This window comes from Populus alba, chromosome 6, assembly GCF_005239225.2.
Source record: "Populus alba chromosome 6, ASM523922v2, whole genome shotgun sequence".
Taxonomy (NCBI): Eukaryota; Viridiplantae; Streptophyta; class Magnoliopsida; order Malpighiales; family Salicaceae; genus Populus; species Populus alba.
This window is the reverse complement of record NC_133289.1, coordinates 23,653,356-23,681,141: the sequence shown is the minus strand read 5'-3', so window position 1 is coordinate 23,681,141 and position 27,786 is coordinate 23,653,356. Positions and strand designations below refer to the sequence as shown.

General features: G+C 35.5%; 4 protein-coding genes across 7 annotated transcripts; 3 read left to right on the top strand and 1 right to left on the bottom strand.

The window, feature by feature from the left end:
• Nucleotides 1-985: 985 nt before the first annotated feature.
• On the top strand, nt 986-4,681 carry LOC118050176 (ubiquitin C-terminal hydrolase 22). Its single transcript, XM_035060422.2, has 3 exons — nt 986-2,294; nt 2,869-2,987; nt 3,443-4,681. The coding sequence occupies exons 1-3, from the start codon at nt 1,525-1,527 to the stop codon at nt 4,219-4,221; spliced, it is 1,668 nt and encodes a 555-aa protein (XP_034916313.1). The 5' UTR covers nt 986-1,524; the 3' UTR covers nt 4,222-4,681.
• A 3,151-nt stretch (nt 4,682-7,832) lies between these two features.
• On the top strand, nt 7,833-11,293 carry LOC118050177 (probable folate-biopterin transporter 2). 2 transcript variants are annotated; one of them, XM_035060424.2, is made up of 5 exons: nt 7,833-8,710; nt 9,714-9,874; nt 10,002-10,097; nt 10,171-10,341; nt 10,445-11,293. In XM_035060424.2, the coding sequence occupies exons 1-5, from the start codon at nt 8,344-8,346 to the stop codon at nt 11,042-11,044; spliced, it is 1,395 nt and encodes a 464-aa protein (XP_034916315.1). In that variant the 5' UTR covers nt 7,833-8,343; the 3' UTR covers nt 11,045-11,293. The 2 variants fall into 2 exon arrangements, with proteins under 2 accessions (XP_034916315.1, XP_034916314.1); XM_035060423.2 differs by having other exon boundaries at nt 7,834-8,710; nt 9,615-9,874.
• A 1,188-nt stretch (nt 11,294-12,481) lies between these two features.
• Nucleotides 12,482-17,008, top strand: LOC118050178 (uncharacterized). Of its 3 annotated transcripts, none has more exons than XM_035060426.2 (9): nt 12,482-12,657; nt 13,145-13,490; nt 13,567-13,717; nt 13,876-14,216; nt 14,309-14,459; nt 14,882-15,222; nt 15,291-15,432; nt 15,751-16,058; nt 16,315-17,008. In XM_035060426.2, exons 2-9 carry the CDS (start codon nt 13,158-13,160, stop codon nt 16,819-16,821), a joined length of 2,274 nt encoding a protein of 757 aa, XP_034916317.1. In that variant the 5' UTR covers nt 12,482-12,657; nt 13,145-13,157; the 3' UTR covers nt 16,822-17,008. The 3 variants fall into 3 exon arrangements, with proteins under 3 accessions (XP_034916317.1, XP_034916319.1, XP_034916316.1); XM_035060428.2 differs by having other exon boundaries at nt 12,497-12,657; nt 13,148-13,490; nt 15,751-16,019; XM_035060425.2 differs by having other exon boundaries at nt 12,497-12,657; nt 13,148-13,490.
• A 2,271-nt stretch (nt 17,009-19,279) lies between these two features.
• Nucleotides 19,280-26,992, bottom strand: LOC118050179 (protein RRC1). Its single transcript, XM_035060429.2, has 18 exons — nt 26,770-26,992; nt 26,268-26,356; nt 26,023-26,158; nt 25,813-25,858; nt 25,124-25,184; nt 24,863-25,015; nt 24,638-24,757; nt 24,372-24,537; nt 24,059-24,171; nt 23,728-23,799; nt 23,066-23,287; nt 22,329-22,387; nt 22,129-22,213; nt 21,909-22,046; nt 21,411-21,635; nt 20,520-21,322; nt 20,130-20,296; nt 19,280-19,900 (listed from the first exon to the last, which is right to left on the bottom strand). Exons 1-18 carry the CDS (start codon nt 26,975-26,977, stop codon nt 19,605-19,607), a joined length of 3,159 nt encoding a protein of 1,052 aa, XP_034916320.2. The 5' UTR covers nt 26,978-26,992; the 3' UTR covers nt 19,280-19,604.
• Between the last annotated feature and the right edge of the window lie 794 nt (nt 26,993-27,786).

Below are 27,786 nucleotides of genomic sequence, written 5' to 3'. Positions count from 1 at the left end.
AATCTTGTACTTTGAAAAGAATATCCTCCATATGAATAAGAATTATGGTTACTCATTATCAATTATATCACCATTTCCTTTTCTGCTCATAGCCATATGGTTTCTCATCTCATGACTTCTTTTCATAATGTATAAAAAGCTTCTTTTAAAATATGTCATTGTAAAGAATATATAATACTTTCAAAACTTAGCCAATAAGTGTAAGGCAGGCTTGACTTAAACTTAGCATAGACATCACCCTCCTAATTAAACTTAATCCAACCACGAATGAGATTAATATTAATAATATTTTTTTAAAAATTAAAATAAATAAAAATTATATTTTTAATAAAAATTATTGATACGATGACCCACAAATTAATTCAATAACTTAGTAACTAAGCTTTTTTTTTTTTTTAAAAAAAAAAAATATCAACAAAACCAAGTCAATTATAGTTTTGTGCTTGTTTCTTACACTTATGTAAAGCTTATTGTCAAATAACCTAAACTTTAAATAACCTTTGCATTAATGTTCATTATAATTGATTTTATTACTCGTGAATTCTAATAATTTAGATTTTTTATGGAGTCATTTGAATTGAAAATCCATGTTGAATTCAAAAAAAAAAAAAAAACAAGAGAAAAGGTTTCATCAAGATGATTATTTATTTCGGGATATCAAGAGATGGAGTAACAAGATGGTAAATATTCCATAATCAACCAAGATCAAGTGTAGTGTTTTCATGAATCTGCTTAAGTGCAACAACTGAAAGAAATATTTGTTCGTTCATTCTCCCTCCCTCCATGAGTGCTGGAGGTGTCCGTGGTCCATGCTCCGGCCCACGGTTGGCCTCTTGAATACCTAACAGTAACAGGCCATTGTCCTCTCACTTTCAGAAGAAACTTCCACTGAGCATTACTATCTTCCAATTCTATACCTTTCTTGGGCTTTAGTTTAGGTTAATGATCATATCCTTAAATATCAAGCAGCACTGAAACGAGTCCTGGCTTGCAAATACTACAAGACAACTTTGTACAAAAACCCTAACCATCCAGAGAAGCAAGCAGCCATGGACAAGTAGTGTCTGCTCCATCATTGACCCACTTTCTTGATTGTCTTGATCAACAAAATGAACGGTTCATATTCCTCCAAAAGAGCCAAGACAACCTTTTCTTTCGTGAAGAAATGAAAAGCTTAGTCTATTCATCGAGAAAAAGAGAAAAGAAAAAAGAGAAAGAAAAAGAGAAAGCCCTCCTCTTCCCTTCTCTACTAAGTAACTTCCCTAAAGGTCCTCCAAGCTTTGCTTTATTCATCATCCCTCTCTCTTTGTCCCTCTCTTTCATCAAATCAAGATAACAAACTTGCAAATCTAATCTTAGATCTTTAATATAGTATCTCCTATTGTTAGTTTCATTTAAAGATTGAGTCTTTTTGTAACCAAAACATCAAGGTTACTGTTTTTTAATGTATTGAGATTGCCCATTTGATCTAATAAATTCTTGTTTTTTTGGTTAAAGATCAAAACTTTTATCTGTATTTTGTTTATGGAAACAAGGAGCTCTGTGTTTGCAAACCCAAAACCCTGTAAGCATCTTGCAGATTATAAGCTGAGGCATGGCTTGAGTGGATACAAATTCCTTCAAAAATGGCTCAAAACCTTTCCAAATGGAAAGACAAGCATTAAAATGTGTGAAACAAAAATGCCCAGATGCAGTTTTTGTTGTGGGATTCGTCAAGGTAGACTGTTTCTGTGTTTGATTTGTTCTTCAATGTCTTGTTCAGACCATACCCTTTTGCATAGTCAATCTGAGAATGGCCATGATATAGCTGTTGACATTGAAAGATCAGAACTTTATTGTTGTTCTTGTAGTGATCAGGTCTATGACCTTGATTTTGATAAGGTAGTTGTGGCTAAAAATATTGTGGATATGCCAAGTAAGACCCGTGATAGTGTTGTTGATGATTTAATGAGGAGATCAAGCAAGAGGAGGAGGTTGAATTCAGTGGTGGATTTGGATTTGATAAGGTCTAAATTTTTTGTTTGGATGAGGGGTCGAAGGGCGAAATCGTGCTATCCATTGGGATTAAGAGGATTGAATAATTTGGGCAGTACTTGTTTCATGAATTCTATTTTGCAAGCTTTGCTCCATGCACCACCGTTCAGGAATTACTTCTTGAGTGAGAGACACGACCGTGAAACTTGTAGGAAAAGATCATCAGATCAATCGTGTTTGGCTTGTGATATCGGTGTAATTTTCTCAGCTGTTTATTCCGGGGATCGGACACCTTATAGTCCAGCTCAGTTTCTTTACAGGTCTGACATTGCTATATATATGCACCTTCTAGTTTCAGTGTGATTAGATAGCAAATCAATTTTCATTATCATGATTTTGTTGATTGATTCATGCTAAATTGTCTACTATTATCTGTTTTAGACCTGTTGAGAGGGGATGTAATCTGCCACTATTTTCTGAGATTCTTTCTTTGACAAACTTTAGTACATTCACATAGCTTGTTTGTTTTATAGATTCAGTTTTTTCTGCCACTGTTAAGAGGTAGACTAGAGATATGTTATATCCCATCAGGTATCAGCTAGCAGAAAGTATGGTGTCTTAAGGATTTTTTCAAGCAGGTTTTCTTCTCTTCTCCTATATTTCTGATAGAAAATTTCATTATCTTGTGCTGGAATTGGTTCTTACTTGGGTGTGTAAGTGATTCTAATCGGAAGTCTTCTGTAATGGTGTAGTTACTGAGCTGTTTTACTATTCGGATTTTGATATTGATTTAAGTGTGGTGTTAGATTCCTTCATAGGCCTTCCATTTAATTCTCCAGCAGATGTTTGAAGGTGGCTTGTGCTTTAGTAATGAGATTTTGTTTCTATATGAAGTTGGTGGCAGCATTCAGCAAATCTAGCTAGCTACGAGCAGCAGGATGCTCATGAATTCTTCATTTCAGTGTTAGATGCGATCCATGAGAGAGAGGGAAAGGAGAGAAATCCAAATAAAGGTAATGCCTCTAGGTTCTGGGATAAGGTGTACTTTCTATTTTGTGTTATGTTCTGTTTATCACATGATGGTGTTTAAAGATGACGTATGGTTTTGAAAAATGATTCCTAGATGCGTTAGAATAAATTTGGGATTTCTACCTAGTAGTTTTTCTTTGTAGGATAAGATAACTTCTGTATTTTTTTAATATATTATACAATGTATTCTAAAGAAGTTGGGTTATGATTTCCAGGAGTTTGAGTTCTGGGATTTAGCAAATAACTATGGGTTTGTCTAAAGGAAATGTCACTGTTTTTGTCCCAAATCATGTGAAAGAACTTGTTAATTTCAAAAACAAACTCTGATTTGCTTGCAGTATCCAGGGCACTAGGGGGTGGTTCACACAGTGGTGAACTTTACATTATATGTTATTTTTACTGTGTTTGACTTACAATATATAGATCTTTTTTTGTGTAGATAATGGAGATTGTCAGTGTATTGCTCATAGGGTTTTCTCAGGTATGCTAAGATCAGATCTAACCTGCACAACTTGTGGGTTTACTTCCACAACTTACGACCCTTGTGTTGACATTTCGCTCAACATGGACACAAGCAGCTTTTCTTCAGTGGATGTGGCTAACAAATCTGTTAGGCCAAATGAGGACACCGGCAGATCTACCCTTTTGGCTTGTTTGGATCTGTTCACAAGGCCTGAGAGGTTGGGGTCTGATCAGAAACTGTACTGCCAAAATTGTCAAGAAAAGAGGGACACGTTGAAACAAATGTCTATTAAAAGGCTTCCACTGGTCTTGTCATTGCATATCAAGCGGTTTGAGCACTCTTCCTTGAGAAGAACATCAAGAAAAATTGATTGGCATTTACAGTTTCCTTTTTCTCTGGATATGACCCCATATTTATCTCCATCAATTGTCAGAAACAGGTTTGGAAATAGAATTTTTGGGTTTGAGAGTGATGAAGCGGATATCTCTGCAGAATTTGAGATTTTTGCTGTAGTCACTCATTCTGGGATGCTAGACTCAGGTCATTACGTGACTTATCTGCGCCTGCAAAACCAATGGTACAAGTGCGATGATGCTTGGATTACTGAAGTTGATGAGAGGATTGTGAGAGCGTCACAGTGTTATATGATTTTCTATGTGCAGAGGATGCTTTACTACAAAGCAAATGAGGATTTGAGCTGCGCGCCAATGCCTTCAAGGAGGGACCCATTTGTTCCGATTGCCGGTTGTTGCTGACAACAATTTTCAATTATGGGCTGGTGATTGGCAGGATGTGAAATTACTTTGCCAGATGCGTCCAAGGTTGGTTATCTGTACCTGTGAGATGAAAGAAATGGCAAACTGTTTATTGATGGAGTCTGCTCTCAGAACCAAATCAATCAGCCAGGAACGATAACACACTGCTAAGATCAAGCCCGAACCCCGAAGAAGTAATCAAAACTGCAGATTCTTAAAGATCAACAATTTGAACAAGATATGCGATACCAATACGAATCATCTCCAAATTGATATGTTAAATGACTACTTGCCATTATGATGCTTTGAGAGATACTGGCCGGAAAGAAGCAGCTTGCCTCTTCATAAGAGATTCTCATGGCTCTCATTTCATGATTGTTTCTGGGAATTCTTTGACGGCAGGTCAGTCATGTATAGAACAAATTTTTATTACCAACTAATACAATCACTTATTCCTGAATGCATATATCTCTTTTACGTGCTGTGCATCCATTGGTTTCCAAGAATGAAAGCAAAGCTCTGATTTGCAAACAATTTCGTATACAATCTTTGTTTTCTATCCTTGCAAATTGCTTTGTTCATCGATTACTACTTAAACTAGAGGAGGTTAACCACTGTGGAAGTGCCCTCTGCTCAGCTTTATGAATGCCAGCCATCATTCCCCCCTAGTTTTGTGTGAGAAGTGGGCAGCCAGCCAAATGCAGTACACAGCTATGTGCCACTGAGTAGACTTGTCTTGCCCCATAAAAGCACGAACAGTGGACTCACTAGAAACCATTGTAGTTAATCGCTTGACCGAGCAAACATTAAATCATTATCTTTATCAAGGGGCATGATTAAAAGCTATAAAGCATGTGGAAAGTATTATAAGATATCGTTTGGTTATTGTTTCAAAACAGTAAAGAGAAGATAAAGATAATGACAAGATGACACGTGAAGACAAGAACTTCAAGAGATTATACCAACTCTATATACGATGACAGATATTTTGAATTTTTTTCTTAATTAATGTGATATCATCACACAAGATTATTACTAATTTAAAGTTATTTATGTTTACCTATTTGGTATAGCATTTCGAACTAAAGGCGGTTAAAATTTATTTATTTTTGTTTAATTTTTTTTTATATATATTTTTATATCGTTTTAATGTGTTGATATTAAATATAATTTTTAAAAAATAATTAAAAATATTATTTTAATATAATTTTTAATAAAAAATATTTTAAAAAATAACCGGGTCACATTACCTCCAAATATTTAATATAGCTGTAAAACCTCTTGTTCTTCATGTTAAATTTAAATCTCGAGAGAGGTCATCAAGAAAAATATTTCTTGCATGATCCGTATGAATAGATTGCTCAATGTTCGTCTGAGAAATGACTTGGTCTCTGACTATATATATATATATATATATATATGTTTAATTGTTTACTAGCAATTATTGAGGCCTGGCACACTGAGACTATCCATTTGGTCGTTCTTGAACTATAATATTTTGAGTAAATATTGTTCATTTGCTTGATTTGATCATTATTATTGACTAAAAACCCTTTCTAAAAAAACAATTTTTGTTATTTTGAGTTGAGATTTTTCATATATATGCTTATAAAAATTCAACGTACTTTCATAAATAACTTCACTTTTTAAAAAAAATTAGAGATTTTTTTTAATAATAAAAATTTAATAAATCATGAAAATAAAAAATAAACTAGAATTAACATAATTTATTTTGAAAATCTCTAAGAAAGTCATTTGAATTTATGACCCTCAAAATATTTACATAGGTGTTACACATTCAACTATGAAAATATTTCAAGAATTCTAATAAGTGTTTGTTAGGAAGTGCTTTACAGGAAAAAAAAAATATTTTAATATATTTTATAATTAAAATCAATATTGTATCACATATACATGATCATAAATAAAAGCATGTTTAGAAATAAAGTTGTGATTATCTTTTACTCAGAAATATATTAAAATAATATTTTTTTTATTTTTTTTTAAATTATTTTTAATATCAGCACATCAAAAATAATATGAAAATACCAAAAAAAATATTAATTTCAAATAAATAAAAAATTCTTAATTTTTTTTAAATCGCAAAAAAAGAGAGGACTTTAAATTTAAATAAGGCATTACACTTGTATCCTACACAAATTTGTAGGGTGTAATAATAATAATAATATAAATAAAAAAAACATGTGTTGATAGCATAGATTTAATGATATTTGAATTTATGTTGTGAAAAAAAAGACCCACTCCTCCAATCTTTTAATTTAACTCAGTCAACACATGTTCCCTTGAATTTAACTTTAATTTATTTTAATCTAAACTTAAATTAATAAAATATAAAAAAACATTATTTATGAATGATTCCCAGCAGTGCACGGAACACGAATATGATTATATCGATAATAAAAATCATTATAAAATTATTGCTACCATGTTTAATAATATTAAATTAGTTAGTGAAGAAGAAAGAGTACGCTAGGAATCAATTATAAAGGTTTTTAATCCAATATACATTTCTTTAAGTCCTCAAAGCTATCTACTCTAGAATTGGCCTGGTAAGGCTTTTGAAAAATCTGGTTAATTTTATTTTTTTAAATAAAAGTATATTATTTTAATTTTTTTTTAAATAAAACAAAATGGTATCTTTTTAATCCATTCAAGTTAACCCTTTCAACATATAACTTAAATCTTAATCTAGGTCAATGGTCAAGTCAGGTTTAATAAGTTTAATTAAATGTAAATTTTAATTTGAAAAAAAATTTGGATTTACAAGATTCCAAATCAAATAGGGGTAGCAGATGACATTTCATCACGTAAAAATGATATTTAGAAGCGTAGTAGTGATTATTTTTTAAAATATTTTTGTAAAAAAATATATATTAAAATAATATATTTTTTCATTTTAAAAAAATTATTTTTAATATCAATACCTGATTGAAACACAATTCCAAACTGCTATGAAATAATTTGCCTGCTTTCTTTAATATCACAAGCTATTCATTGATTTGTTTTCATAGGATCTTTATAAGGCAAGAGTATATTATAATTTAGTATTCGTAGTTTAACAGAACTAATATAATTAGTCCTCAAATTTTCAAAACCTTTATATATAATCTATTTTCTTACGAGCTAGTCTCTTTATTGACTCGATTTTCTGTTTAGAAAGATAAAAAAGAAATGCTTAAGGTGAACTAATCTGACGAGAAAAGAAGATATTTTTTAAATAAAAAAACTATTAAATCGAGAATTTTCAACAATCGAAGAATTGTTTAATTATTTTTTATATTATAAGGATCATAATCATATAATTAAATTTTCTAAACAATAGGGCACAGGACAGACATGACGATCAAGGTGGGTTTTTTTTTTTGTCCCATTTGACAACTACTATAGCAAGAGTAGACTTTAAAATCGTCTCTTGTTCAGACATGACATGAGCGAAAGTGTCCCCACTTGACGGGGACCAATGATATTTCGACTCGTGTCACATCCAAATTGGCGTGCAAGAATTTTTTAACTGTTTCCTTGGCAGCTTATTTTGATTCTTTAGTACAAGGAAAAAAAGAGTAGCCAATCATATGATTCAGTTTTTGTTTTATAGGTTAGTGTTGTACTAGATGAGGCCTCGTTGCCCTTTTTTTTTAGAGCCTTGCTCAGGAATTGGTTTTTGCAAGCTTGGCTAGTCAAATGTGGCAGGGAGTATCAATACATCTTTCTCTTACATTGGAACCACCTCTCTCTGTTTGTTCTAGGTTCAAATGACCTGTCTTCTCGCTGATGCATCATCAATCTTTACCCTAGGGACATTAGCAGCTAGGCTTTCAGATTTGAAGATGCCTAGATCAGAAAAGACTGATTTTTGAACTTGGTTGCAGTTCACATTTCTTAAACCCTCTTTGGAAAGGTCACATCTCGCAGAGATATCAAGAGAAACCCACTTTGGGAACACACCGATTTGTTACAGAAACTGTGTTTTTGGGCTTTCAAGTTGAACCAAAGTTAGAAAGTTTTAACCTGTCTTGGGAATTAAATAAAGATTGAGGTTTTGAGCTGATCAGAATATTGCTTCTTCTTTTTTCCTGTTTATTGGCCTGAAGATAGCAAGTTATGGGGGGGGATGAGAAGTTGGAAGCCTGTAATGAGGTTTTGGAGGAAGAAAATGAACAAAAAGGACGGTTCTTTGACTTTTTTTGGGCACCGATTTATTGGTTCAAGATGCTTGCTAATGAGACACATTGGAGTTTTGTATTTGGTGTATTGGCTGTGTATGGTGTAAACCAAGGACTTGGTGGAGCTTTTAATCGTGTTGGCACTGACTATTACATGAAGGATGTTCAAAAGGTACAGCCTTCTGAATCACAGATTTATCAAGGAATCATCTCAATTCCATGGCTTGTCAAGCCCCTCTGGGGCCTCGTCACTGATTTTCTTCCAATTTTCGGGTACCGGAGGCGGCCTTATTTAATCTTCGCTGGTAGATTTCACCTCTCATTGCACCTTAATGTAATATTTGCAAGGATCTTATTTTGTGGTGTTGCTGGTGCCATTCTTTGATGTTAGCCTGTAAATGATGCTTTATAGCTCGACATTAACTTTTGTATGCATCTGATAGATTATTCTTGCATCTTACATTGGTAAACAAGCATGATATGATCACAGTTATGTGTCAACATTATGCCTTACAAAAAGTGAAAAAATTAGGCTCCTCTCTTTAAGTTCAGGATAGAGAGTTCTCCAGTTTCTTAAGTAGCATGCTACATGCAGAAGTGTTTAAGGGATTTGTATGAAATAGCATGCTATAGTGAGAGAATGAACGTAGTTAGTGTAAGCAACTAACGTGCCTGCGTAACAATAGGCTGCAATGTATTGTGTTGCATACATTGGGTGAAATTTGGTTGCTGCTTACTCGAAGAGTGTTTCAATGAAGAAGGAAAAGACTTGACAGCGTTTCTGAACTTCAGAGGGGATCTTTATGAAGTTTACTGCCTTGGTTGATAGAGTAGAGCATACATGTTATGTGCATATTAGGAAGGAGGTCATACTTTTACAAGTTAGGATGATCTGCAGTTCCTAAATCTGTTCAACAGCACGATCGTTTTAGAAAATCTATTTCTCCGTTCACATAACTGAGCATAGCTTGAAGATACAAGGGTAGTCGATGGTCAGGATTAGGTGTTTATTCTCAACAGGTTGAGGATCATCATTGAGCAGCATAACCTGTGCTTGATGTAGGCATTTGGTAACAGGATGCTTGTTACTGTTTGATCGAATTAATTCCTGTCTTGTGCAGAACTTGATTTTTTAAGTTATGTATGAAGCATCTTTTGTAGCCTTATGAATTAGAATAGTTTTTACTCACAGAATGAGGCCAATTTCAGGATTGCTTGGCACCTTCTCCATGCTCTTGTTGTCGTTCCATGAGAACCTCCATATTGTATTTGTTCTGTTGTCAATGACGGCTGGAAGTACTGGTGCAGCAATAGCAGATGTAACCATTGATGCCTGTGTGGTTCAGAATAGTAATATTCGTCCATACCTTGCTGCTGATATGCAAAGCTTGTGTGCTCTCAGTTCATCCATTGGAGCATTAATGGGATTCTTTCTCAGTGGTATTTTTGTCCACCTGATTGGCCCGAAGGTTGACTGTTGTTTAAGTTCTTTGTCCATTCCTTCAACAATTTCTGTTATCTTTTTCTTTCTTTCCTTTAAAAAGATAAATCAGTTTGCACACTGAAACTTGAATATTTCTTCCTCTTCCCTGGCAGGGGGTTTTCGGTTTGCTATCAATTCCATATGGACTTGTATTTTTAGTTGGAATGTTGCTTGATGAGCCCTTCATGCCTAACTTCTCTTACAAAAAGGTACCTTTTGCAGCTTATGTTCACTCGTTGTCACTTCCAGGCTCATAGCCTAATGTTTCTCTTCGTTGCTCAGGTAAACCAGAAGCTTTTGGATGCTAGCAAGGCAATGTGGAGAACACTGACATTCCCGGATGTGTGGAGGCCATGTGTATATATGTTCTTATCCCTTGCATTGAGCATAAATATCCATGAAGGGTTGTTCTACTGGTATACAGACTCAAAGGATGGTCCATCTTTCTCACAGGTATATGGTTATGCACTCGTTTTCTCCGACGGTCAAGAGATTTGAGAATTAAGTATCAGATTATCTAGGTACATAGGGAGACTCACAATGCACTCTTTTGCAGGAGAATGTTGGTTTCATACTCTCGATTGGTTCGATCGGATCCCTCTTGGGAGCATTACTCTATCAAAATGTCCTGAAGAATCACCCATTTCGACACTTGCTTTTCTGGACTCAATTGCTATTTGGTCTGTCCGGAATGCTTGATTTGATGCTGGTGCTGCGTTTGAACTTGAAATGCGGCATACCAGATTATTTCTTCGTTGTCATTGATGAGAGTGTCTCTCACATGATTAACAGGATAAAATGGATGCCCCTTCTTGTGCTCAGTTCCAAGCTTTGTCCCCCTGGCATTGAAGGCACTTTCTTTGCCCTACTAATGTCAATTGATAACGTTGGAGTTCTCTTATCTCAATGGGGTGGAGGCGTCGTTCTTCATTTACTGAACGTTACTCGGACAAGATTTGATAATCTTTGGCTTGCCATTTTGACCCGGAACATATTGCGAATCACTCCACTTTGTCTATTATTTCTGATTCCCAGTGGTGATCCCAATGCTTCAGTACTTCCAGCTGACATCTTAGGTGGAAAAGAGGAGGCTGAAACTCCTGAAAATGAGAATATCGAATTGGTGTCCCTTGTAAGCAGTGTTGATGGCAAATAGCTTTAACAAGATTGTTCAAACAAAACATTTTCAAGTTTTCTTAGTTTTAAATATAGAGCTCTGTGCTAAAATCTCTCAGGATCACCCAAGGTTGATGGTGGGGGGTCTGCAGCAAGAAACCAGCACGAGCGGTGATTGTCTTTTCCCATCTTCTTTACCTGATTCTTTGTACATCATTGTTCAACATGATATGCTTGAGTTCATCAGAAAAATTGCCTGAATGTGCAAATAAAAAACGTTGTTTTTTTATTTTTGACAGTCATTTGATTTTGTACGCTAACATTACAGATTTTTAGCATTTAATAGTGCAATGCAAGTCTGCAACAGCAGTTTGAGGTTTGAGGTTATTAGAGAATAATATAAATTATATTTTAGAATCTCATCTAACAGCTAAAATTATTAAGTTGAGATAATTCTTTGACATGATATCAGAGCCTTATAACCAAGAGGTCACGAGTTCGAATCTCACCATCCCTATTTATTTGATAAAAATCAAACACAAGATAATATAGACCTGTGCAAGTTTCAAACTCAAAGGGCTTTCACTTCAGGGGGTGTAATAAAAAATAATATAAATCATATCCTAGAACCTCACCTAACAGCTTAAACTATTAGATTAAGATGGTTCTTTGACAGAAATTACTTTTGAAAGCTTAGGAAATATGGATTAATCAACACATACTATAATTTTTTATGAAACAGTATCTCTTGAAATCTTACGAGTTTTTCTTGAATCTTCCTTTTCAAGCCGCTGACTTTGTGTGTTGGTGCATATTGGTGAGCGAAGAGAAGAGTGGAACTTTTGAACATGGCTTGCGTTCCTTTTTCAAAGGTGGATACACACTTGAACAAACTCAAGGTGAATGGTCATTGACATGTTGACTTTATACTTCAGTACTAAATAGGGGAGCCTGCAAAAAAAAAAAAAATCTTGTGAATGCACTGGTTCAAAACTTTATCAAGAGATACAAAAAACTTCCTAAAAAATGTTAAAACAAAAGGGAAATAACATTAAAAATGAGGCTCGTTAATTTGAGTTACGATAATGAGCTCCATCATTTAAGTTTTAAAACTTAACTAGTTTAATAAGTTAATTTGATGATTTATCCATTCAAAATTTAGTTTGAATCATGTTTTTTTATTAAAATAAACTCATTTTATTTTTTTTAAATAAAAAAGATAACATTTTAGTAAAAAATAAATAAAATAAAAAAGATGACCTATATACTAACGAGTTGATTAAATTAATCTCCGATATAGAACCTAGGCCGGGTCTTATAGCCATAGAGGCTAAAAGTAATGAAAATTTCGAGCCCTAAAAGGACAAAAATTGAAAAACAAAAGCAAACGTTGCAAGACACGAAACCTTTTTCACGAAAACACCATGAATAAGTATAATGGCAAGGAGTGTTAATAAATATAACTCAATGGGCATTTTTATATTGTCTTTCTCGTCACTCCAAACTGTACACACCCACAAAGGTTGCCTTCGTAGCCAAACAGGGAGGGCAACTGAGAGGCCCCTTATTCCGGATTAGGGTTAAACTCTTTCACCACCACAAGGCCCTCTCTTTATCGGGCGCCAAACTCAAAACCCATCATTATATTAACAGGTAACGAAAACCCTTTCATTAATCCTTAAATTAATGTTGTTTTGTAATTAATTACTACATAATCAAAGAAAAGCTTGAATCTTTGTTAACTTCGTCTGGTTTAAAACAGCAGTTATGCTAAATTGATTCATTTTTAATTAATTCTGGGCTTGAATTCATTTTGTTTTACGGTATTTCGATAGAAAGTTTGTACCTTTCTTCTTTGAAACAATGAAAGACTGAGCCTTGCTGAGTGTAATGCAGTGTAATTTGTTGTAATGATGGTATTAGTGTAAATAAAAAAAAAAGGAGTTCGTTTGATTGTTGAAATTTAGCTACAAAAGTATGCAAATTTCATTGATAAAGGGGCGTTGCATTTTTGCTCTTTGCTTGTTTATTTTGGTTTTTTAAGGTGATTTTAGATGGTACCAAAGATGTGTGAGTTTGTTTGATGATGATGTGAACAAAATCTTATGAGTTGTAATGTGCCCTTTTGGTTTGGATTTAGCAGTAGGGGAGTAATGGGCACTCAAATACCAACAAGTAACGATCGTTCAAGAACATATTGGACACCGACAATGGAACGGTATTTTATTGATCTTATGTTAGAGCAGTTGCATAGAGGGAATAGGATAGGCCATACATTCAACAAGCAGGCATGGACAGACATGCTGGCTGTGTTCAATGCAAAATTCGAGTCTCAGTATGACAAAGATGTGTTGAAAAGTCGTTATACGAATTTATGGAAGCAGTTCAATGATGTAAAGGAGCTTCTTGGCCAGACTGGGTTCGCTTGGGATGAAAATCGACAAATGGTGGTGGCTGATGATGGTCTCTGGCATGATTACATAAAGGTGCATCATTTTTCTGTTCAAATTGTATAATAGAAGTCTCTGTGAAATATTTGTCAATAACATAGGATTCATGCAGGTTCATCCAGATGCTCGATCCTACAAGACTAAAGCAGTGTTGAATTTTAATGATTTGTGTGTCATATATGGATATACCAGTGCAGATGGAAGATACAGTCGATCGAGTCATGATTTTGATTTTGATGATGAAGTCCAAGGGGTAAACATGGGTATGTATCTTTGTTTTGCTTTTCCCATGAACCTTAATTTAGATTTCTATTCTATTACCCCCTTCATTATCCTGATAGTAACCTGGATTCTCAATAAAGTGGACTATAACCAATAAGTAGAGGTATGGAATTTTGATTACATATTCCTTAATGTGCAGGTGATCCAACGAGTAGCCTGTCATCAAATAGTGAGCGTCCAAGGACAGAGTGGACAGCAGCTATGGACCAATATTTTGTTGAGCTTATGCTGGACCAAATAGGAAGAGGCAACAAGACTGATAATACATTCGTCAAACAAGCATGGACAGATATGCTTTCTTCATTCAACGCAAAGTTCGGTCCTCGCCATGACAAAAGGATTCTAAGACATCGATACAAGAAGTTAGCTAAATACTATAGTGATCTGAAGGTTATTCTGCAACAAAATGGCTTTTCTTGGGATGAAACACAACAGATGATCGTTGCTGATGATGATAAAGTTTGGGATGCTTATATCAAGGTATGTGGACCCAACATTTGAATTTGATTTCTTTTATTCCTTTCCTCCCCTTCCCCTTTTCTTTCCAATGATATTACTTAATATGTGTGCAGGCACATCCACATGCACGGACATATAGAATGAAGACATTGCCAAATTACAATGATTTGGTCCTTATTTATGGGAATGCAAGTGAAAATGGTGTTCAAAGTAACTTCCTTGAGGACAAAGACCACGAAGCTGACATTTCCAGAAAGAAGGCTGGTGAGTAATTACTTTCTTTTATCATATTGTTCAGTTATCAGATCTCTAATTTGGTCCTTGGTTTATTTACTACAATCTCATGGAAAGTTTGCTGTGAGAGTGATCAAGTGGACAATGGAAGCCCATGGAAAGATAAAACTCAACATTCTCTTTACCTGTGTTTGGTTTTTCTATTGAATGAAAAATGTTAACTTTTCAGCTTACATGTTGAAGTAGGCTTAATTGTTTGAGAAGTTCTTGAGCCATCATGGATGGATTTTTTTTCCTCCACTCCTTTCTGAATTGTATATGTGCTTAGGAAAAACACTTGTGTTGATTGATTTGAGATTTCACCTTGCACCTGGTATTCAGACTTATATTTTAGACTTCACATATTTTGATAGTTGAAGTTACCCTTACAAATACTTTTTTTCTGCCTATAGAAGAAGGAAAGGGGAGCCAATCCCTTGGCAGTAGTGATCGTACAAGAACGTATTGGACACCGCCAATGGATCGCTATCTTATTGATTTATTACTGGACCAAGTGCATAGAGGAAATAAATTTGGACAGACATTTATAAGCCAGGCTTGGATTGACATGGCTGCATCGTTCAATGTCAAATTTCAGTCGCACCATGACAAAGATGTTTTAAAAAACCGGTACAAGCATTTAAGGCGTCTGTACAATGAGATAAAAAATCTTCTTGAAAATAATGGGTTTTCATGGGACGAAACACGAGAAATGATAACAGCTAAAGATCATATTTGGGATGCTTATATCAAGGTGAACTGTTTTCCCTCTTATATGATTGGTCATTTTTGCATTCTGTTGCTTACCTGTGATGCATGCAGGCACACCCTGATGCTCGATCATACAGAGTTAAAACTGTGCCGGGTTATCAGAAATTGTGTGTTATAGTTGGACAAGAAAATTCTGGTGGAAGATACAGCCGTTTGGCTCAATGCATAGAGGAAATGCCGGTTTTGATGACTGGTAAATAACCGCTGAGACTTGCAATAATTGAATAGTCCATAATACAATGGCATAACTATACATCAGGATATGAATTGGGTACATTAAATATGATTTTTTGCTTTCCTTGTAAAGGAAACATTAATAAATTGCAATGTGATTTCCCTGAAATGCCTCAATCTAATATACAGAAGATTGGACTATATGCTATTTCTAGGGAGACTGAACTTCTAACCATAAAAAGGAAGATGAAATTATTTCTTCTTTTCATATTGTTTTCTTCCTGTACTGTTGCAATTCATTGGACTTTTTGTATAATAATGTTTGTTTGATTTGCAGTTGACCCTCTGACAGTAGATTGGCAGCCAGAGATGAACCGCTATTTTGTTGACCTTATGATAGAGCAGGTGCATGGAGGGAACAAGATCGATCATACATTCAATGAAAAAGCATGGGCTCACATGGTTAAAATATTTAATGACAAATTTGGACTTACATGTGATAAATACAGTTTAGAGAAGCAGTATGTCAGTTTGATGAAAGATTGTAACGAGATTAGCAGTCTTCTCGGTCATAGGGGGTTTGCATGGGATGGAACTCGGAAAAAGGTAACTGCTGATGATGCTACTTGGGAAGATCATGTTAAGGTGCCTTCCTCATTCTATCATTGTCATTTCTCAATTTTCTCTGAAATCGCGCTCCAGTTTGTAATCACTGTGTGAGACAGTTGCATTAGCATCGTCCTATGCCCTCTTTATGGGATAGAGAGGCCCTGTCATTGTGCAATGGGTTCTTGTTGCCTGTATGAGTGCTTTCTACTTTTAAAAATGACTTGTGCATGAGGCCTAACCGTAGAAATTTAGTTTGCCTTCATTATGATATTGGTAGCATGGAATTTTGCAGGGACATCCGGAAGCCATAGCTTACAAAAACAAAGTACTAGACAGTTACCTTGATTTGTGCTTCATCCAAAGAAATGATGTATCAGATACAAGACTTGGCGATCCAGGTCCACCAATGCAAAATGAAGAAACTGCCATGAAACTAGAAATAGTGATGGATGGACTGCAGGGGAATGAGCAATTTCCAGTTGAGGACATTGAAATATCTGATGCACAGAAAAAGCGGCCGGCTACAGTGGCTGAACTTTCTTGCAAGGCGCAGAAAATTGGCAAGGAGATGCGATGTGTAGTTTCAGCATTTGCAAGCAAGAAAGAGAGCAAGAACCACATGTCAATAGAAAGTGCAATAGAGACCCTTCAAACTATTCCTGACATAGATGATGAGCTTTTGCTGGATGCTTGTGATCTTCTGGAAGATGAGAGGAAGGCAAAGACATTCTTGGCATTGGATGCAACACTGCGAAAGAAATGGTTGTTAAGAAAACTGCGTCCGAAGGAGTCTCAATAGTGAAATGTTGATGATACCTGTAGCAACTCAACCGTATAGTTTGAAAATGTAGAGATACAAATCATATATTTAGTATGTGTCTGTCAACGCTGTGCACTGTGGCCTTAATTAGTTTCCAGAAATTTTTTGGAATCTATTTTTTATTTAATCATATAATAATAAAAATAGATATTATAATTCTTTAGAATATTAGAGGTAAATTGAAAGGAGACCAGGTTGGGGAATTAAAGAAAAACAGAAGGGCTATTTGGGTATTGCAAAGAAACGATGAATCAAATAAATAGGGTTTTAATATATTTGATTTTCAAGTCTAAACTTCAGTAATGAAATTTAATGTGGTTAATTTCTTTTATCTAATTATAGAATAAAATATTTTATTTTAAAAAAAAAATACAAGATAAAACTAAAAGAAAACAAATTATAAAAAACAAAAGCATATAAAATATTTTTTTATTTTTAAATATCGACATAATAACAAATATCATATCATAATAATGATATAAAGATCAAATCACATTGAAATTAACTTAACAAATTAAAAAAAAAAAATCATGATTTAATTAAATCCTAAAACAATGAATATGGAAAAAAATTATCTGAGAAAAAAAAATTTTTAAAAAAATATATTCCAATCCATGATAAAGACAACGAACAACAATATAATAATAATAATAATAATAGGATAAAATGTGAAGCAACGGGGAAATAACGGATTCTTGTCCTTGTACGCATCTTAAGTTGCTCATGCGTTGCTCAAAAGGGAAGGGAACATGAAAAACAATAGTCCAAATCACTTGGCTATTTGCCAAACTCTGAAAAGACGGTAAAGACATTCATAGTGATTAAGGCTTGGTTTGCAACTCTTTCTTTGTGTGGTGTTCTCTTTATGCTTTGTTGCTGCTTGAAGAAAAGATGGCGATGGCGCTGGCTAGGGTTGTAAATGGCCTGGGTTTGTTCGTTAGCAGACTCTGGGGCCTCCTCCAGGAGCAGCAGTTCTTGGCCACCTTCGAGGCTGTAACCTCTGCTGTCATGTGCATGACCATGTCACTGACGTTGTGCTTCTTGGCCATTCATAGACATGCTAGAGTAGAAGCAGGTCCTCTTTTCATTTGAGTTTTCCTTCTGCAATGTTTCTTCAATTTTCTGCCATGAAAACAAATTGAGGGTTCGTTTCATACCCTGTAATGTATACATATTACTTGGCTAGGAAAATCCAGCATTCTGCATGTTGCCCTCTTTTCCTTGGATAATTGTTTAGTCATCTCTGATTAGTGAGAAAGCACAAATTCAGTGATGGTATAAACTTGAATATTTGATTAACTGATAACTGAAGAGATTGCGTTCTTGAATCATGCATTTATTTTCCATTTTAACTCGTCTGATTGGTAAGTCATGATTTACACATTCATAAATACCATTACGTCCTTTCAATCAATCAAAATATTAGGGTTTTAAAATATGTTAATAAAATTGTCAAATATAGTGTTATTTTTCTAATTGCAATTTAATTTCATGTTGGCTTTACTTCCTTTTCTAATAGCTAGCTTGTGTTCTATCCAAAGGGGAAGTAGGAGGCTGACGTTGTAAGAAAACCTCAAAGGGCAAGAAGCCATTCAGTAGTAGCATAATTGTAAGAAGAGTGAGCAATTATTTTCTTGTCATTTTCCCAACACATTCTCTCCCATGGATTCTGACTAGATTTCTGGATAATTGATCAAGAAAGAACGCTGGCCGTTCCAATCCATATATTTTCCATGCATCCAATAATTAACGTTAGGTGGTGGCGGCCTGGTGGGTCTACTAAATCCTCAACACCCTTTTATTAAATCATATACACCTGGGTGGGTGCCTTGTTGAGCCTGATGAGCATCAGCACCTCTCCCGGAATAGAGTTTAAAATTTGCTTTGGGGCCTAGTAGTTTCAGGAGGAACCATATGGTGGGCTACGGAGGCTGGCCACTAGTTATTAACTTGATCTGGTTGCCTCCATGCAAAGGACAAAACTATCCAGGACTTTATCTCCTCTCTAGTCAGAACCGCTTTTTGTGCTTTATTTTTTATATATATTTTTATTGCTGAAACGCAGATTACACCGCTTGTAGGAAGATTTTTTTTTTCTTACCAGCAACCGATAGCAAGTTGCACGACAAGACATGCCCACCTAATTAATTATAAGAGAAATCGTGAAGCATGGACTTGGAGCAAATTACGCCTCCTGTTTAGGCATGTAAGATGTCGCTATTTCAAGTGGAGTAAAACACGTTTCCTATATCCAAGTTGTCAGTGCTGTGCGTGTGTTGAAAAAAGAAACACCTTGGCTGTTCACATGAACAGTAGGATGTCTGTTCAAGCAGGATCTGCTTTTCAAGTTTTGTAGCCCATTGATTCAACTCCCTGATGAATAGATTGATAAATTTATGGTCAAATTCTGTTGGACTTGAATGGAATCTTGCTATGATTTGGGGTCAATCATCCAGCCACTTTTCAGATCTTAAGGGAAAAAACACGAATCTGACAGCAGATTCAGACACATGTGACCTGATGCAGCAATGCTCTTAACTTATCAGGCACTGAAATACAACCACGATTAATTTAATTGTGAAACCGAAATACATGACTGTTGGTACAAAAGATTATCGTGGCAGGCATTCTTTAGCAAGCCAAGTCTTCTTCATCTCCTCCTATGCACCACCACAATGTTCAGTCTGATCCCCTGAAAATTAACTCATCGGTTGAAATTTTGCAGGGGGGTATAAAATCGCAGTGTTCACACACCAATGGGCTCATTTTACACGTCTCCTCCTATCCCTGTCTCTGCCTCTGTCTCTGTCATGATCATCCCGCTCTTTGCTTCCACTCTTTTCTCGGTAATCGCGGTCCCGTCTTTCACTTTCCAAATTATTACCCCTGTCTCTTTCCCTATGCCTTTCCCGGTCCTTGTCTGAGTCATGTCCCCTCTCTCTGTCCCTAAGTGATAGTTTTCTTTGTGGGCTTTCGCTTCTGCTTTCACTGCGGTGTCGCTTTCTTGAGGATTCATGGTTATCGTCACGTCTATCCCTCCTTTCAGAAGATATTCTCTCTGGAGTTTCAAAGCAAAGGGAAAAAGGTTATGTTTTCCAATTATAGAGTTGGAATTGTTTCTAGCCTCTAAACTCACCAAATACGCTTAGTAAAGAAGCACATGTGACTAATGACCAAATCATCAGAGAAGGTAAAGAATTTGTAAAACTAGCAGAGCACATGGAAACAAATATCATAACTGGCAGAATGCTTCCTAAAAGATTCAGTCTTGCAAAATGACCACTTACTGTTGCCAGTGCCATCTTCATTTGAACTTGATAAGCCATATTCTGACTCTAGCCGTTTCCGATGTACTGCAACTTTCCTCTCAATTTCCTCTGATTTTTTCATTCCTTGCTCCTCGAGGGATTCACGATACTCTATTAAAGCGACTTCCAAACGTCTCAACTTTTGTCTGCAATAGATATCATAGCCAAAATCAGGCAAATGCACAAACATGGACAACACAAAAACGCAAAGCTTGTTATGCCAAGGAAAGTTATACATAACTGCCCAAAACAGGAAAAAACAAGAGCGAGGGGGGGGGGTCAAAACTCAATGTGAAAGAAGATGATCTTTCCAAAACCAACTCATTTGAAAATCAAAGAGATGATCACAGCAAAAGTAGAGGTACATACCTCTGCTCTTCATTCATTCCACTCTCAGGTTGTGTTGGGATGCTTGCGTCAGTAGCAAATTCCATTTCATCTTCCTTACCCTGACCATCACCAGCATTTTCACTTCCAGAAGATGAGTAGCTTAACCCAAGGTCCCTGACACTTCTCTTTTGTTCGTCATCACTTTCATCATCATCTCTAGCCCATTTAGATGCTGGCAGAACAGGATCATTCTTCTCTTTCTTTGCAAAGGCTTTTAGTTCAGGTTGTGGAATTGGGAGGGTTGAAACCAAAGACACGGACCTTCTGTTCTGGGATGGCGTATCATCCTCTCCATAAATGTTCCACCCTGTCGATCCCACTGGCCCTGGATCAACATTCACTTCTCTGTGAACACTTGGATATCTACTGGAACTTGAATTGCTCTGAGCAATTTTCAAGTCATCATCTAAATCATACCCCCTTTGTTTTTCTGCCTCTTCCAGGTTCAGCAATCGTGCCACCATCGTTTCTCTACCACCAACAAGCGACAATCCATTATGTCTGCAACGTCTTTCCAGCTCAGCAAGGGGAAGATCCATTAGCTCCTTCGTAGCAGCTCCTTTGCCCATTGCCAATGCAGCATCTTGATTGGTCTTTCCCCCATCAACTGTGTCTTCTGTGCTATTCTTTTTCTCAATTTCAGGTGCATCGCCACATATAGAATGAAATGGGATCACACCAGAGTTACTAGAACGAAGAAAAGTAGCACGTAGTCCATTCACATAAGCATCTGAAAACAGAAACCAATCCGACCATACTTGCAACACTTTCAGAACTCGTTCCTGTTGAAAGCCACGCAAGCTCATGCTTAAAGCACAAAACAGAGAACAAAAATTTGAACTCTGAATAGAAATCAACATTACAGCTCACCTTAAGGGCCTCAGCAGTGATCCTTCCAGTTATACTACGATACAAGTCATTAAAGCTCTCCATTATATCAGGCAGAGCAGCTTCAAATTTAGTGCGATAAGCAGATGCATTTTTTACAGGAGCACTACTATTATGAAGGATATCAGAGACAAGCATGAGTCTTGCAACTTTCGTTGGAATAGGAGTTTCTTTAAGTGTCAAAGATTCTGTCAGAACTTCAACTACCTGCAGGGAGAAAACAAAGAAATTAAGCACATTAACAGTCATCAAGATAAATTGCAGATATGCTTCCCTTACTTATTATATGATGGATCACAACATCTCATTTGCAGGTCTAGGTGAAACAATTTGTAGACTAGTAGCAAAGAAAACATAACAGGATCACAGAAAGTGCTGTTTGTGACTTTGATGGAGAACAACAAATAATGGTGCACTAAACCTATCAAACAATGTATGAAAAAGATAATGAAAACAAAAGGCACTGATATCAGGCAGTACCTCCCCTGCAGCATCAACATTATCCAGGGCAAAACCCATAGCATCCTTTATTTGACTTCTTTCCAATGTTAAAGCACGCAACATATCCTCAAACTCATCCCTTTGTGGATCAGTCAGTGTTCTTTCAGGGTCAACACGCTGTAAAAATTCAGTCTGTCAAATTAACTCTGCAATTATACAACTTAGAAAAGTTATTCCTGCCAGAAAAAAGGAAATGTACCCTGCTTCTTCCAGCAGCATGTGTGCTACCAGACTCCTTCCCGTGCTCTGGACTCTTTGCTGTGGGCAGAGATGGTGGTACCCATCTAAAAGAAAAGGATAATGCTATGTTATTCTCCGATACAACATACCAACATTGTAAAAAATTTGCATAAGTCTTTCAAAACAGGCTAGTACAGATAGCCATTGGAATAGTAATACCTTCCACTACCAGTTATCATGATAAAAGGCTCAGTTCGCCACCTTTGAAGAGTATCACCCTGCATTTCAAACATAATTGAACATTCTCAAATTCCCATAGAGGTGTAAGCAAATGAAATGATAGTTTTTCTTTGCATAAGAGATCACTATATTGAAAGTATTGCATAAAATACAAGAAATCAACAAAGATGATTGTGGCCCCTGAGAAGAACCTCAATTGTTTGAGCAGGGAATTCCAACTATAAGATCTTGGATCAAATCCTATTGGAGGGCATGTTTGCGGGATTGGGAGACCTATCTCTAGTTACTGATCCGTCTAATGTATGTCACAGTGCACCAGAGAAAACAGCAGATGCCATATCTAGCACCCTCATACAGGAAAATAATGTCATTTTTTCAAGAATGTCCAAAATTTCCACTAAGTCAAGTCCCAAATGCATGTGATTCATGTGATCCATGCATACAAGAAGAGATACCTGAGCAAAAGAATAGAGCCTCCAAACATAATAAGTATCTTGGATCAAATCCTATTGGAGGGCATGTTTGCAGGATTGGGAGAGCTATCTCTAGTTACTGATCCGTCTAATGTATGTCACAGTGCACCAGAGAAAACAGCAGATGCCATATCTAGCACCCTCATACAGGACAATAATGTCATTTTTTCAAGAATGTCCAAAATTTCCACTAAGTCCCAAATGCATGTGATTCATGTGATCCATGCATACAAGAAGAGATACCTGAGCAAAAGAATAGAGCCTCCAAACATAATAAGTATGTTCCTTCGAGCCAAGCTCGAACAAGAAGTTGAAAAGAGGATTCCCTCGACCCCTCTGCATGATAGCTTGTTCAAAAGCACATCCTCCGTCCAAAACATTTAGAGCCATTGTATCCATCACATGACGGAGATGATCATCCTCGGGTGGAGCAACCATTATATCAGGAACATTTGGAGTAAGAACCTAGACACAAAGTAACTAACATGTGCTTAGAATAGCAGATAAAACCTTTACAAGTGAAAATTATTTTATCATCTCAAGACAGTGAATCCAACACTTCAATTCATGAATGGACCATAGTAACTATATTTAACTATTCAGTTGTCATGGGTTCAAAATTATCAACTAAAAATCATTTCATTTAAAAAGACATTAAAACCATATTTCAAAGGGCCAACAAGAATAACCATCTTAATACTAGACAAACAAAACCTAAAGACAGAACACTCTTTATACTAGGATCAGATGACCATACATGAAAAGAAAAAAAGCTCAACACTCTAAAAGGAATTCATTTGCGATAAAACAAAACACAATGATCCTCTAGCCTTGATACCAGATGATGATTCATTTTCATATTATTGTTCTACAGAATAAAGCCAACATGAAGTTAGTGAACCTACCAGTTCAGAGTTCTGATTTGGGACAGACGTGACCGGTGGGCCTGATGGACCAGAGAGAATCACAGTTGCACCCTATCACAAACAAATAACATTTTAGAATCACGGCACATGAAGACAGCGAGCAGCCTGCCTTGAACTGCCCATTTAGAGTGTTTAATGAAAACGCATTGGCTAAGTTCTTCTGTGCACAGGAAAATCCGTCTCGCAGCATCACATTGGTATGCATATCCATGTACCATATATAAATTACTAATTCACAAGAGGAAAAAACTGCATGCACATAGATCAACCTGATCTGAACAATAGGTTAAGGCAGGAAACCATAACATACCTCTTTACTTCTGATAGCCATTTGTCCTGGTGGTGGAGCTGGTAATGCCTGCGATGGAAGGGCCACAGATTTACCCCACCCAATTTTCAACTCATATTCATACACAATAACTCCTGTGACATCAAATACATCTATTCAATCACTTTACTGTGCCACAACATATAATGAATATTTGAATAGTAGCACAAATATAATGGCATCCTTCTAATATCAACCACAAATTAGTGATATTGCTATACAATTATAAAAAAAGAAGCATTTGCTCATGTCATATCAAGATATGCCTTCGGGCAAAGTTAAAAAATAACTAAACCTTGCATTTCATCCTTTGCAGCCTGCCCATCAGCTCTATTCATGAATGCTACGAATCCACAGTTTCTTTGCCGCCTCCGCTCCTCCTCTGTCCTAGGCCACATTATCTTCACACTAGCAATAGGCCCAAATCTTCCAAAAGTCCGCAGAAGAAAATTCTCATCAACCTATTGTAAGAGAAAAAAGGAATTATGATGTCCTTGGCCACATAAATAGTAGAGCATTAACAGGGTAGAGGTGAAAAAAAATTCAAAGCAATAATCTGACCTGTGGTGAGAGATTCCCAACATAAAGATTTGTAGTTTGTGGATCACCATCATCAAATGATCCAGGCAGCTTTCCACTTGGATCAAAGTCATCAGGTAGTTCATCAAATCGACTAGATGGCTGGAGAGGAAAAAAAGTAACCGTAGTAAAAGATTCATATATGTTCAAGAGTGATGAAAGATGCAACAAGGATATAGTGTGTACATATTCGAATTTGGGACTTACAGCAGAACTTTCAGGATGACGTCCTTCACGCCAATGTTCCCGTTCTTGATTTCGCCTCTCCCTCATCTCATGCTCATGCTTCAGCTCCTCCATAAAATGATCTATGTTTCGAGCCTTTCCCTTTTCCTTCTCCTTAGGTCTTTCCTCCTCCCTCTGCAAAAAATATGGAACAGTGGAATTGATTATGAATTACAAAAAAGAAAAAAAAAAACAGCTTGCTTGAGAACCATCATAAATAGATGATTTCATCAAAATGCTAACCTTCCTCTCAGGTTCTTTTCCTTTGGATGCCATAGGAGGTGGTATAAAAGATGGAACATACCTGCAGGAGTAATATTACAGATAAACTTCCGTGTCACAAAGACAACCGTTTACTTTGTTGTTGCAACCTAATCAATCAAGTGCTATCCACATCCTTTTCCAAGACAAATCTCATACTATCTTCTCATATTCTCTATTTTCAAATTTTAAATGCACCTCAGAGCACTATTAGAATGCTTTATTTGTTTGACTTTGCAGTCTTGTTTTAGTCCCTCAAATCCAAAAATTGTAAAATTTGATAGTCAGCAAATAAAAATGAAGTAGCTTTTATCAGTCAGTATTATTTCTGTTTAAAATTCATCTTCTAAATATAAAATTGTAAAAAAACTTCAATATAAAGTTACTTTCTACGAAGATTGAAAAGTTGTTGTGTGGATAAAGCATATCAGGGTTCACCACAAAATCAGTGCTCTTATAATTGATTCATCTGATTATCAATTTAGATTTTTTAAGGCACCAAGTTCACGAGGCACACAACAAAACTTCACTTCCTATTTTCTTTGATGTACAGATCTAAGAAAATCAAAATTACAATAGAGGATATCATCGCTATACAATTCTCTCAATTCTACTATGCCTTACCAAAAGTTTATGGGAACATGGTTAATCAATCAAAAGCATTAATTTACCTACTTCCCTTCTTTGGAACAGATACCCCATCTTTGGACTTTTCACCTGCCATCCGCGAATGATAAAAAAGCCCATATTTTTATTAATGTGTCCGGTAACAATATAAAACTATCTATTTATCCATTGCGTGAAACAATTCAGAATAAAGCAAAACAACAGGAGAAAGAGACTGCACATGTAAATATTAATAAGTCAAAATTCTGACTGACCTTCAGCATCACTCTTCAATTTCTCATTGGGATTGATTGTTCCACCTCGAACAAAAGTCTTCGATCCAGGTGCATTATCCCCTTGAAATGACTCCACAAACTCTGCATACAATCGAGCTGTTTCATCCTCCGCTCTCTTCACCAAAAAAACAGAAAATCAGCCCATAAAAAAGACTAGCAAATCTCTTCCTAAACAAAACCACATGAGCTTAGAACTCAGCAATGATCATAAACACACAACACACCTTTTTCTTTGCCTCTTCTTCCTCTCTATGCTTCTGGAACGGTGTCTTTTTTCTCGTAATGGAGAAAGAACTCATCTTTGCATTAAATTCTAACATTGCAACCATTTCAAATTCCAAACTTCAGTCAAAACCCACAAAAATAAATCGCATTCGAACTTAAATCAGTTGATTAATATATCAATAAAAAAATCACGTCAGCATACATTAAATCTCTACAAAAAAAAACAGTAAAACCCTAAATTCCATTCCAAAAACCACCAAATTCGTATATCAATCAACCTAAAGACCTAATCATTCAACAAATAAATCTAAAATCCCCAAACTTCTTATTAAACTGAACCTAATTAATCAACCAATTCGAATTAGGGTTTCTTTCAAGTTCTTGAAGCAGAACATTAACATCAAGTTTCTAACTTTACTGTTCCAAAAACAAATAAAAAAAACATTAAAAACGATATCATAAAGAAATCGAAAGAGGGATAGAGGTGGAGAAAGAACCAACCGATTAGTGCTGAGCTGAGCTGATCCGAGCGAGTTGAATCAGCAAAAGAATTAAGGTTTTTGTGGAGGGAGATTTGGGGCTCGTCAGGGACGTTCTCGGCTCTTCTTGTTGATGTTAGAGCTGTTGATTGAATCAAGTAAAACAATTTGTCTCGATAGAGAGGGTGGGTGAATTTTATGGGCTTTTTTAAGGAAGGGTACTGAGCCATAGGCCCGACTATTTAGCCCATCAAAATGAGAGCTCCGAGTAATGTTATTATCCCAAAATATCTAAAAATTATTATATGGATTTATAGTTATTTATTGTATTAACAATTTGTGTAATATGATTGGTTTGACAAATATATAATAATTTAACTTGCGTGATTTGATTATTTAATTCATTCTAATAATTTAATTTTTTTTATCCATATTAATAATATTAATGGAATATACTCATACTGGTTAAATAATTAATATTATTAAAAAAATTAACTTGAATTAATATTTTAATATGAATATCTTGACTTTAATTAAACCATTTTTATTAGAAACTGATTGTTATGATGATAGTTAAAAAAAAATTAATGTTAAACAATTTTAAAAAACTAAAAATTTTAATTTAATTTTTTGAAAAAAATATTTTTAATACATAAAAACAAATCGTTTGCTGTATTGTTTATATGAAACCCCTAATTTCAATAATTATCTTTTTTGAAGAAAAAAAAATCTCTCAACAAATTAACTACCTCCGAATATTTTAGATAATTGAAGTAAAAAATTACATATAAAAAATTGACTTTGATTTCTGAAATCAAAATTGAAAAAACTAAATCAAACAGGGGGAAAAAACATTATAAACTAAGTCTTTATTAATTCGAAGACTTTCAAAGATAATCCAACTAAAAAATTCATGAACTAAATTCGAACAATCAATTCGATTTAATTAGGCAATGCTATGTAATCATCATCATACAAGTAGAATGAAAATTGTTGCTCATTAAAAAAAGGCAGACAGAAGTCCTTAATAACCTCAAAT